Consider the following 13008-nt stretch of genomic DNA (forward strand, 5'->3'; position numbering starts at 1 on the left):
TGGTCTCCACCAAAACCAGCATTCCTTTTACCTTCTTAAATCATTAAAAAGGGAATTAACATACTCCAACATGCTCAGTTAACAGACTTTCATTCTTCTTGCTACCATGACCCCTGATTTAAATTCAAAATACTCCTTTTCAAAATACTACTTCAAAGTACAAAAAACAAACAACAACAAACCACCTGTTTGTACAGACAATTTTATTATATCACCATTCTTTGGGTATCTGAATTTGTTTGGAATGTCTATCACATAAAAAGTAGGCTGTTTTGTATATAACTAAAATCTGTAAACCTCTGCCATTGTTTCCATGAGAAATCAATAGTGAAATCTCTAGGATTTATAACTAGTTTTTCCTCTAAACTTTTGCCAAAAGAAAATATAAGGATAAAAAAGATTCCAGAAATGGAACTGAATAAAAATTTTAAGAAAGATTTGGTATCTACTTTTACATAATAAATGAGATATCAATAAAGAGTATCCTGCTCAGTTTTTAGAGAGTTCTATGAGATTTCAGTAAAATAATCAAAATACATAAAATCATATTATGGGGAACCTGAAAATGTTTACTTTCCCCTTTAAAAATAACATGCTATAGTGACTACAGTTCACCTTATTATTTTATTAAGCAGTTACACCATTGTTCCTATGTAACTGCATACTTAAATTGATATATTTAAGTCTTAGGGAAGGAATTTACATCTCGGCTGAAACGAAATTCCTAAGTACACCACTCTGTAACTTTTAGCATGCAGAGATGGTACTTATTTCTAAACAGAAAATCTTAAACTATACTTATATACATAAAGTACACAACAATACAAAATTTAACAAAAAAATTTATACACAGGTGATACAGTAATTACTTTATTAAAAGAGGTAAATGCCACAGAACTTCAAAAATATTTTGTGGATTATGTGAGACATCATTTATATTGAAAACAAATCCCTGACAGTAAATAGCACATAAAAATAAACAGTACTCAAACTGCTTACCTTCTGCTTTCATGTAGTGCACAGAATAAGCGATGACTTTGTCTGAATTATAAAGTGGCCTCTCCCAAGCTAAAAGGATGGCTGAACTTGACATGGTTTCAGCATGCACGTTATAGGGAGCACTGGGTCTGTCTTCTGACATTACTACAGTCAGTCTGGCTCTAGATAAAATAGATCCTTGGCTGTTCTCAGCCATGCACTGATAAATAGCATCATCTTCAGGAATAATCTGGTTAATTACCAATTTACTGAGGAAAGAAAAAAATTATTCCAATGAAAATTCTAAGGATGACATAAAAATAAAGTTAAGCTATTACTAAGTGCACTCTTAATTTTAAAAAACAAGTTATTAAGAACAAAAAACTGTGTGACCAGCCCTACGAAAAAAATCTATATGAATTGCTTAAAATTACTCTTATTTTCTGAGTCTATATAAATAAGTACTTGTGATATCCAAATCCTGTTTGCTTTAGGTGACAGCTTAATCTCTTTTTTAAAATTTGGCTTTTATTAAGAAAGTATATTAATCTGTAGTAGCATCTAAATTTCTATAACATTGCAATGCTACATAAAATTCAGGTCAACAAAAATGTTTAAAAGTTTTGTTCAACATACAAGAGTGATACAAGAAGAATCACATTTATATTAATAAAAATGAGTTCTTAAAATCATTAAGTTTGAACTGTGGAGGAACTCTTAGAGACTTAATTATTTCCTTCTAAATTCCTCACTTTATGGAACAAGGAACTGAGACTCCAAAGGGTTAACATGCTTGCTAATAACTTAGCTGGTGGCTTACCAGGACCAGAACCCAGGTCTGGGGAACTGTTTCAACATTCATTTCATTATAATCTACCACTTCCGCGATCCACATATAAAATACAAAAGGATTTTTGACATGCTGATATTACACTCTTATGTTTATTTCTTATTGATTTTACTTCAGTTTAAAATACCAGGATAATTTAGGTATTTGATATTATAACTATAACCGTTTCACATAAGAATTACTAAAGCCATTATATCTTATCTAAAATAGTAGCAAAGTGACTTATCCCACCTGTTGTACATTTTAATTCTACCATTTGAATGTATCTTCCTTCCGTTTTTCAACCATGACATTTTGGGTGAGGGGATTCCTTCTGCCTGACATACAAATCGAGCAGTACCAGCTCGAGGCCTCGTTAAACTTTCTGGCCATTCGACAAATGAAGGAGGAGCTATTTTTAAAGAAAAAAGAAAATATTTTTGTCCAAACAGGAATGATTAGAGTCAAGGAACAGTACAGCAAGTGACGCAAGTCCCACCCCTGAAAATATTTGACATTCTGAGCTTCCTGTCTACACTCTACATTTATCTATCTCTCCAGATGTCTTTTCTCTGCATTGCTCAGTTAATGTCCACTTTCCCCAGGCTTTCCCCATTGACACCATCTATACAAACACACTAAAAATATGTGTGCCATAATCCTAACTTAACCAAGCCCAATATACAGCCACTTGTGAATGCATGGAGACAATAGATTAAAATCTTAGACTGGTCAAAGGGTATATGAATTTGTAGGTGGGTGAGAAGGAAATTAAAAAGGAAGCTTAAATTAACTAAGAAGGACCATAATGTTATAAAAGCAAACAGGATGGTAACTTCAGAATGATTCTAGTTATATTTTAACATAGGGCTTTAATTTCCTCCTAAAATTCATCACTGGTTTATAATTTTATATCAACACTACAAAATTCAAGAAAAGTGTAAGTAAGCTACGAGATAAAACAGCAAATGTTAAGATGTAAGATTCTCCTGATTGCAGAAGGAAAGAAAACATACCTAATACAGTTAAAGTTGCCATGGCAACTGTAAAGTTGCGTGTGCCCGGGGTAGTGGCCCGACAAACATATACTCCAGCGTGTTGCAGCCTGATGTCAGATATCATGAGATTACCATTTCCAAGTACCCGAGTATTGAAGACATCAATGGACTTGTGATCTATTTCAAAGAGAACAGTTCAGTTAAAACAATGTAACATGTGATCTAAAATTTGTCAAAAGATCACTATTCAAACAATCATTATCATAAAAAGTCTAAAATTTTCTATGCTGAAACTTTTCCTCTACACACTGAAATACCAGAAAGTTAAAAGCCACATAATTGCCAAACATGTGTACTGTATATAAAATAAACATGTTATCAGTTTCACCCGTATGAACAAAGTTGAAGGAAAAGACTTTTTTTTTTTTTTTCCTAAGACTTACCAAGACGGCTCCAAGAAATGATTGGTTTGGGATTTCCTGTGGCCGCACATTCTAAAACAACAGTCTGATGAAGAGACGTTGTTATGTTCTGTGGACCTGCTATAATGGTTGGTGTGTGGAAGGATTTAGACTCCTTACCTTTGAGATGGAAAAGGCAGGATATAAGAAAAAATTATAAATAAGATATAATGAATGAAATGAGTTAAAATATCTATCCTGAAGTTTTTCACTTTTTTCTTTTTTAAAAAACAACTTTATTGAGATATAGCTCACCCATTTGAAGTATATAATTCAGTGGTTTTTAGTACTTTCAGAGTTATACAACTATTATCATAATCAATTTTAAAACATTTTCAACACCCCAAAAAGAAACTCCATCCCATCAGCAATCACTCCCCAATCTCCTCTCCCCATAGCCTGACAACTACTTTGTGTCTCTGGATTTGCCTATTCCAGACATTTCAGAAAAAAGGAACCATGCATTATGTGGTCTTTTGGGACTGGCTTTTCACTTAACATAATGTTCAAGGTTGATCTAAGCTGTAGCATGTACCAGTACTTCATTTCTTTTATTGAATAATAAAATAGATTAATACTTAATTAAATGGATAAGACACATTTTATTTATCCATTCACTGGTTGATGGACACTGAGGTTGTTTCCATATCATCCACTTTTAATTGAGGTTCAAACACTGACTTAATGCTTTCACTAATCTTGTTAGGAATTTATGTGACAGTGGGGCAAACAAAGAAGTGTGAGAGTGCTTTTGTCTTTATGCTTCATACCAAGAAGCTAATAGATACCACCTAAAATTAAAACATGGCATTAAAAATTTAATTTAAGTCTCAATGTTTCTGTGAAAAAATTTTTAGTCTTAAAGGATCTTTAGGAAGTAATATCTCTTGTGAAGAGTAAACACTCATGTGAAGTTCAACAATGTCTTTAGGTCTGGTTTTCTTCCACTACATTCAAGTAAATTTAATTATTTAAAAATAAAAAACTAGCATCTATGTATAATTCCATTTTAATAAAATAAATATTTCTTTCTTCATATCATCTCTCAAGCTAGTTTCCCTTCTAACTATATTTATGAATGGTAAAATATATGAAATTATGTTCACTTAATGTTAACAGTGATAATCTCTGGATATGGAACTAGGGACATTTTTAAAAATATATCTTTGTACTTTTTACACTGTTTAATGTAAAAAAAGTTATTTTACTTTTACAGACATTACTCTTTAAAATAAAACATGCATCATTTCTACAAATGCAAATTATAATTTTTCTTAAAACAACAAAAAGAAAAACCCAAACTGGAAACAAATGTATTTTTATTGACAATGGACAATTTTAGTAGAAATAGATGATTATTATTCTTTTTTGAGATTTTCTGTATTTTATATTTTAAAAACAAAAATGAAGTACTTACAAAACAAAAATTCAATCTTTCTTAAAGATGTTGACATTGACATATAAAACAAGTTAGTTTGAGAAGAAGGTTGCTTAAATAGATAAAAATGATCCATTTTCCAAATAGATTACAATAAAATTTAAATGTAATTGAAGTACTACTTTATGGCATACTATTATAGCCAGAGAAGGCAAATTAATAGCTGGTCCCATTAAAAACTGAAAAATCAACTTATGTGTGGTACCTGGAATCACCGTGAGCAAGGCCTCCATACTTTTACGTCTGTGGGCTACAGTAGCAGCAACACAACGGTAATTTCCAGCATCCTTTTGGTCAACATCATAGATCTGCAATACTCCTGTTGGTAATGCAGTTACCCTGTCATGAGAGGAAAGATGATTAAACTCTCTGTAGTAGATTTTATATTTTATCTTAACATATATTCTATGATAAGAATTCATATACTCAATCTTTTAAAAATGCCAGATGCAATAATACTTTAAAGACTTTTAAAAATATTAGCTTGATTCAATTGTTTTCATTTGCGTTACTACAACTCTCTAAAACATAAGTAATTATGGTGTACCTCAGCAGTCCTCAACCTTTTTGGCACCAAGGATGGGTTTCGTGGAAGACAATTTTTTCCCCGGTCCCCCCAGGGATGATTCGAGCACGTTACATTTATTGTGTACTTTATTTCTATTATTATTACATTGTAATATATGATTAAATAATTATACAACACACCATAATGCAAAATCAGTGGGAGCCCTGAGCTTGTTTTCCTGCAACTAGATGGACCCATCTGGGGATGGTGGGAGACAGTGACACCTGAAGTGTGTTGCTTATGTCTTGTCTACTCTGTAAGATGCAACTTAATTGTCACTTACCACTGATAGGGCTCTGATATGAGTCTGCAGGAAACTGATTTATTATGGTCTCTGTGGAGCCAAACCTTTCTGCTAATGATAATCTGTATTTGCAGCCACTCCCCAGTGCCAGCATCACCACCTCAGCTCCACCTCATATCATCAGGCAGTAGATTCTCATAAGGAACGTCCAACCTAGATCCCTCGCATGTGCAGAGTTCACAGTAGGGTTTGCGCTCCTATGGGAATTTAATGCTGCTCAGGAGACGGAGCTCAGGCAGTAATGTGAGCGGTGGGGAGCGGCTGTAAATACAGATGAAGCTTTGCCGCTCACCTCCTGCTGTGCAGCCTGGTTCCTAACAGGCCACGGGCAGGTAACGGTCCATGGCCCGGGGGTTGGGGACCCCCACCTGTATGTGATTTGTGAAATCTATCACTGTAATTTTACACAGAATCTCATTTGACATTATAGCTTACATTTAGCTAACTGGTGGTCTAGAGTTTAGTATGATATTTTTCAAATACCTGATTTTTTGCCTATTAATATCTATGTACTCTCCAAGATATATCTGAATGTAAGTTTTTTTTTTTTTTAAGCTCTTCCTTGAATAACTTTGTCCATCTTAGTTCTCTCTACCATTTCAGCAAGGGATTTTTGCCTCCTAAGGAATATTACTACTCATCAGGATTGGAATCAAACTTTTGAAGTTGCTGCCAAGTTGACCCCTAAACTCCGACTGCCTTCAGAGCACTAGGTGTGTGTATGTGTGCGAGCGTGTGCACGTATGTATGTGTGTGTGTAGGTAGTGTAGAGGGGGTTGGTAAGCAGAAGGCAGAGATGGAAGTGGGCAACCACCACTGCGTATATGGGAGACCCTTAGACCAGCACTACTATCCCCAGCACTAAACGTGTAATTCAGCTTCCTAAATCCTTGGGCTGCCATCCAGGTACTCAGGTGGTCCCATGATTGGAAAAGATGTTTGAGGAAAGGAACAAAGCACTAAGGTAGAGTATCTGAATTCTGATCTGAACCAAAAAAACCAGGAACTATGCCCCATGTACCAGAGACTGATGATCTAATTCTTTGCCTAAGTTTGAAGTGTCTTTAAGAAATTGGTTATTATTACCATAAACGAAAATGAACTCCACAGTGGTCTTCCCCCATATACAGTTTTATGATGAAGTCCTTGTCATTCCTGTATCATATTCAAAGACAAAAGCTGTATTTACCTGTCCATAGTTACAGGTAGAGTTGTCCGATTTAATTCCCACGTTATGACTGCAGGAGGGTTTGATGAAATCTTGCATGCAAATCTAGCAACTCCACCTTCTTGGACCTCAGTAGAAATTGGCTGAACTTCAAATGCAGAAATAGCTATAAGATAAAGTTTGTCAAATTCAGAAAAAGTACCTGCACTACCATACTATACTTGGAAATAACATTATGCTAGATATTATTTATCAAACTTGAACTCCTGCCCAGACATAAGGCCAACTCAACTTAACAAGCACAAAGAGAAATTAAGGAATAATTTTAGAAATACCACTGGGCAGTTGTCCAGCTAAAGGAGTTTGGTCTTTCCCAAAATGAAATTCTCAAGAAACTCAGATCTATTTTGGCAAAAAATTAATATAACTGAAACAAAAATAAGCAATTACCAATGGTATGTAATGATATACTAAGCTGTGTAGTACAAATCTCAAACACTATTGTATTTCAGAGGAGAGGGAAATCAATAAAGACAGATTAGTCAGGTAAAAACCTTTTACAGGGATTGGTTGTGAATTGAGGTTTGAAGAACCCTTTGGGTTTAGATGGAAGAAGAAAAAAAGGACATTCCAGGTTAAAGGAGCAACGTGAAGGCAAGCACAGAAGTAAGAAATGTGCAGCCTGCGTTCACAAGATTCTACGGTAACAGCCGGGACTAACTATTGTAGAATAAATCAGATAAAGGGTTCATGGAAAAGTGGAAGGAGAGTAGAGATAAAACAGATTTGTACCGTGGTACAAATTAAGGCATCACTGAAAAGTTTTGAGCAAAGGAGTGTCATGAAAACAGTAGTGTCTGGGAAAAATTAATCAGGTATTGTTAGATAGGATGGATTGAAGAAAAAGAGCCTTAAATCAAAAGATCAACAGGCTGTTTAAATCAAAATGAAAGAACTGGGTGGTGGCAGTGAGAATGGAGAGAGTCTACAGGTATAATGAAAACTGAGACTTGGTTCTTATTAGACAGACATGTCACTCCATGTCTGGAATCAAATGAGGTTGGTATTGTTGGAGCAGAATGAGAGAGGAAAGAGTGAAGACAAATGATGTGTCTGATGAATAAAAAGGTACACAGACTCGAGAGACTATCTTTAGACTTAATAAGTCTTAAGTGTTGATATTTTCTAGATAATTCTTCTTTAGTATTCTAGACAAGCCTCTAGGAACTGGTCATCATGTCCATGGTTTCACATTTTGATGGAGTCCAGACTCCAGGTAATAGTGTAGCTTGCCTTCCCTCTACTAAGTCTTCCAGGATATAAAGAAAGGGCCCCAATGATAGTCTTACTCCCCATCCTCAAACTCCAGTTCAAAAAATATATATGCCTTTACAATTTACCAATAAAATGAGAAATTCTGAAGAAAAATAGAAGGAATAAGGGCTAGATGCCTTATGCTTCATTAGACTGGGAAGGGTAAAAGGTCACAGAAGACTAACAAACTCTGCCTTGGACTTGACTTCATTAATCTGTAAATGAATCATGGGCCTTCAGAGGTATGGAACAAAGTCAGTGAATAAAAGTGAAAATATTCTTAGGAGTATCAACTTCCAAGAAGGGTGGAGTGGGGGTAAATTAATACTTTATTTATGTAGGTAACAGAAAATTCCTACTTCTTTAAGAACACTGGTTTTCAAACTGCTGCTGTCAGTGGACCCACAAGGTCAAAAGCATTTTTATGATAATCATCCTTTGCCTTTTTCACTTTCATTTCTGTTGAGTATATAGTGTTTCCAGAAGCTACATGATGGATGACAAAGCAACAGACCTAATGCAGTGTGAGAATCCAGCTGTCTTCTATTAAGCTAACTAAAGAGATTTGGGCAAATGTAAAACAATGCCACTCCTCTCACTAAAATGTATTGGAAAATAGTTATTTTTCATTAAATGTGTATGTTAATATATAATTGATCAATGTTTTAATTTCAAAATTAATTAATGAATACTTTTAAAATTTCTAAGTTTCAATTTCTAATAATAAAGTATCAATAGATATAACCCATATAAATAAAAGCTCTTTGAGGTCCTCAAGAAGTTTTAAGCATATAAAGAGTGAGACTGGGCTTCCCTGGTGGCTCAGTGGTTGAGAGTCCGCCTGCCCATGCAGGGGACACGGATTCGTGCCCCAGTCCGGGAGGATCCCACATGCCGCGGAGCAGCTGGGCCTGTGAGCCATGGCCGCTGAGCCTGCGTGTCCGGAGCCTGTGCTCCGCAACAGGAGAGGCCACAACAGTGAGAGGCCCACGTACTGCAAAAAAAAAAAGACTGAGACTAAAATGTTTAAGAATCACTATTCAAGAACACCAAACTCTCAAAATCAATACAGTTTTTCTTTTTAATTGCTTCTGTAATCACTTTCTAGGATATTAATCTATTTACAAATAACAATGTAAGCTTATCTTTCATTTAATTAACTAAACTTTTGTCGCATATATTCATATTTTGGAGGAATTAAGACCTAAGTTTTGAAAAGTTTAATGCCTGCTTTATGAATTATTAATTGCTCTTGATTCCATATTTATTTCTTCCATGTGTGAGGACGTGACCTTTAGCTTTACTTGTCATTGATAATCCCATCTATATTCAATTTACAGACTTCAAAGTGGGAATTTTTATCTTACTCTTTCCCAGCATTTACCTACCCAGATTGAAATATCTAATATAGTTTAACTTTTCTTCATAAAGCAGTAGTTCCTCCAACCCCATCTATTTGAACAATTTCTTCTTCCATTATCCCATTACAATGAATCAAGCACCTAATTCAGTATGTTTTATCTGATACACATACATATGAGACATATCTCTTATCTATCAGTATACATCTCATATCTGACTTCTCTCCATCCCTAATAGTACTCTTTTTTTATTCAGGTCCTTATCACCTACTGCCTGGAAGTCTTGCTGGAGTGTCTTAGGTGAGATCTGCCCTGACAACAGAGTTACCTTCCAGAGTGATGGTCATAAAATACAAATTTGTGTTACTGATGAATTATTTAGTCCCTGCAAACCTCTGTCACTTTGTATTCAACCACTTGAAATTATGTTCCACAGACACAACTATTTCTAATTCTCTGAATATACCATATTTCACACTTCTGAGCATTTATATGAGCTTTCCTTCTCTTTCAAATATCCTAGGTCTCTTTGTCCAGCTGATGAAATCCTATCATCATTTAAAGCCTAGTTCTCTTGTCTGAACCTTCGGGAAGCTGTTCCTGACCTTTTTCTCTACTTCTGTAAAATGAAGACCTTTATTGCTACTTTTATCCCACAGTATTATAGTCACTTATTCACAAGTCTTTCTCCCATTCTACACTCTGAGCTCAATGAGGGTGAGTAGTGGGTCATATTCTTTGCAGGATCCCTTAAGTCAATGAATGGCACAGACTCGGCACTAAAACAATACTTGTTGAATTAACCTGAAATTTAAAAACTGTTTTCCAATTCTATTAGGTCTTTAAACAAAGTAACCAGAAATGTAGGGAGTTTCCCAGGTATAAATACCAAGGCTTGGGATGAGAAGAAAATAATGCTTTTCATTATTTTGTTGGCTATAACTCTAATCAGCCCCCCATACTTCAGTGTATTATTTTTAAAGACAAATATCTGTCCCTCCTCTCTAAAAGGATTTTTATAAAGATTAAATAAACCAACATAGTGAGGGCTTTTTATATAGTATACAACTTTTTATCAGTGTTGTGATTACTGAGAACAATATAATCACTCTGTTGCCTTGAGTAATTTCCCTCCAACCACTTAGGCACTTGAGTTGTTTTCACTCTGAATCTCATCTAATCAACCAAACAGTATGATGTCTCTGAACCACTACCTTTGAGCAATTCCCTCTCTTTCCCAGACAAATAAGTCTATGAAACCCCTAAGCGTTTTTTACTACAAAAACTAAACTAATTTTGCACTTTAGGTCAAATGGGCTAGAACTCTGGAGTCACAAAAGTCTGAGAACTAAAACATAAATGGATGTATCCTGTAATACAGCAAGGATATTTATTTACTTTTGGTGGTGTGTGTGTGTGTGTGTATGAAACAACTTTACTGAGATATAATTCACATTGCATGTGATTTACATTCCATAATTCACCCATTGAAAGTATACAATTCGATGGATTTTAGTATATTCACAGAGCTTGTGACCATCCCCATAATCAATTCTAGAATATTTTCATCACTTCAGAAAGAAATCCCATATCCTTCAGTTATCACTCCCTAATCTTCCCACTCCCCTCCCCACCCCAAGGCAATCTTTAACCTAGTTTCTTTCCCCCTCCGTCCAGCTTTATTGAGATATAATTGATAAATAGCATTGTGTAAGTTTAAGGTGTACAACACTGTGTAAGTCTGAGGTCTGATACATGCATATATTGGGAAATGACGACCACAATAAGGTTAGTTAATACATCCATCAAGTAAGATTATTTCTTGATCCCACTCTGGTTTTCAGCAAGTTATGAAGCAAGTACTGTATAAAGATTTTTTTTTTTAATCCTCAAAATCACCTTTATACTTAACATGTCTAACTTCTTGGTCTCTTCTGAACCAACCTGCTGGCAAAATGATTTTGCCCAGAGAAGACCAAGCCAGATATTCCTTGGGATTTTCATCAGTACCTCTGAGACTGAAGAGAAAGAGGCAAACATGACTCAACCTTAAAAATAAGTTCCTGGGAGGGAGGGGGATGCAAGAGGGAAGACACATGGGAGCATAGGTATATGTATAGCTGATTCACTTTGTTATAAAGCAGAAACTAACACACCACTGTAAAGCAATTATACCCCAATAAAGATGTTAAAAAAAAAAAAAAAAAAGTTCCTTTTTTCCTTTTGTAACTCCTCCATCTGGGTGCCACCAGCTTCCTCTGCCCTCGCCTCTGGGAACCTGATATATCTGTGTTTTTTATTTCCCTCTCCTGCATATTTAAAATCTTCTTCTCCTGACCCCTTCCTTCAGCTTATAAAAGTGATTAAGGACTTCCCTGGTGGTCCAGTGGGTAAGACTCTGTGCTCCCAATGCAGAGGGGTCCTGGGTTCCATCCCTGGTGGGGAACTAGATCCCGCATGCATGTCGCAACTAAGAGCCCACATGCCACAGGGAAGATCCCGCGTGCCGCAATTAAGACCCAGAGCAGAATGAACGAACGAATGAATATTTTTTTAAAAAGTGATTCTCTCCCAAACTCAAAACACAAAGAGAACAAAACTCCAGGCCTCTCTTTACAACACAAATCCCTCAAGCAACTACCCACTCTCTCTCTTCCCCACGGCATCAAAACTTCCCTAAAAAATAGTCAATTCTAGCTGTCTCCCCTTCTTTCTCTCTGACGCGATGCCTCAAACATCTAATCTGCCTTCTTCCCCTATTATTTTATTGAAACATTGTCTATGACACTGCGCACTCCTATTCCTCTCACTCCCTCTGAGGCTCTCCTTCCTCCTCCTGCCCTCCCTTCTAGAGTTCTCTGTTCTTTTCTCTCTCCATATTCTCCTTGAGTGATCTCATCCACTTTCAGTTTTCAACTACATCCATCTGTTGTTTCGGAGTCCCCAGAATACATCTCCAGCTTAGGTCACCACGCTCAGAGCTTCATACCCATGGCTCCTACTGTCTACTGGACTTCTTCACCTGCAAGTTATAAAACGTTACTTCAAACTCATCGTGTCCCAAATGAAATCATCTTCTTTCCTCCCAGCCTGTATCTCTACCTCAGTCGGTCACACCACTGTGCAGCCACCCACCCTGTACCCTCTTCCATCAATCACCACTTTCCACTGATTTTAACTCCTAAGCATATATTAAACCCATTTCTGTATCCCTGTCCCAACATATCTCAATGGAATCACTATAACAATCTCTTGTCTGGTCTCCCTGCTCTCATTTTCCCTCTTCCCCTCCAGACATACAACAGTGTTTGATATGGGCTGCATTTGACTCGTAAGTGGCTTCCACCTATCAATTCAAATGCTCTTGTAAGTCAAACCATTACTGCTAAAACCACCATGAACAACACAATCTCACAAAGAATGTGATTCAATCTTAAATGCTGTCCAAAAGCATTGTCTTAGTCACCCTCCTTCTAAATCTTTAATCTGCCTAGCCTAATTACTAGAAAAACTGAATGTACGTATATATCTTTGTTACATCGAAAGGAACTGATATTTTTCGTTCTACTATGTATTTTTAACTCTTTTT

General features: G+C 35.9%; 1 protein-coding gene across 1 annotated transcript in view; it reads right to left on the reverse strand.

The window, feature by feature from the left end:
• PRTG (protogenin) overlaps positions 1 to 13008 on the reverse strand; it is a 128564-nt gene that overhangs the window by 65543 nt on the left and 50013 nt on the right. The window contains exons 3-8 of the mRNA XM_065871732.1: positions 6766 to 6910; positions 4910 to 5043; positions 3249 to 3386; positions 2824 to 2982; positions 2060 to 2219; positions 1000 to 1247 (exon numbers count right to left, since the gene is read on the reverse strand). Of these exons, the coding sequence (XP_065727804.1) occupies positions 1000 to 1247; positions 2060 to 2219; positions 2824 to 2982; positions 3249 to 3386; positions 4910 to 5043; positions 6766 to 6910 (984 nt within the window). The remainder of the gene's footprint in view (positions 1 to 999; positions 1248 to 2059; positions 2220 to 2823; positions 2983 to 3248; positions 3387 to 4909; positions 5044 to 6765; positions 6911 to 13008) is intronic.

Source organism: Phocoena phocoena, chromosome 2 (genome assembly GCF_963924675.1).
Source record: "Phocoena phocoena chromosome 2, mPhoPho1.1, whole genome shotgun sequence".
Classification (NCBI taxonomy): Eukaryota; Metazoa; Chordata; class Mammalia; order Artiodactyla; family Phocoenidae; genus Phocoena; species Phocoena phocoena.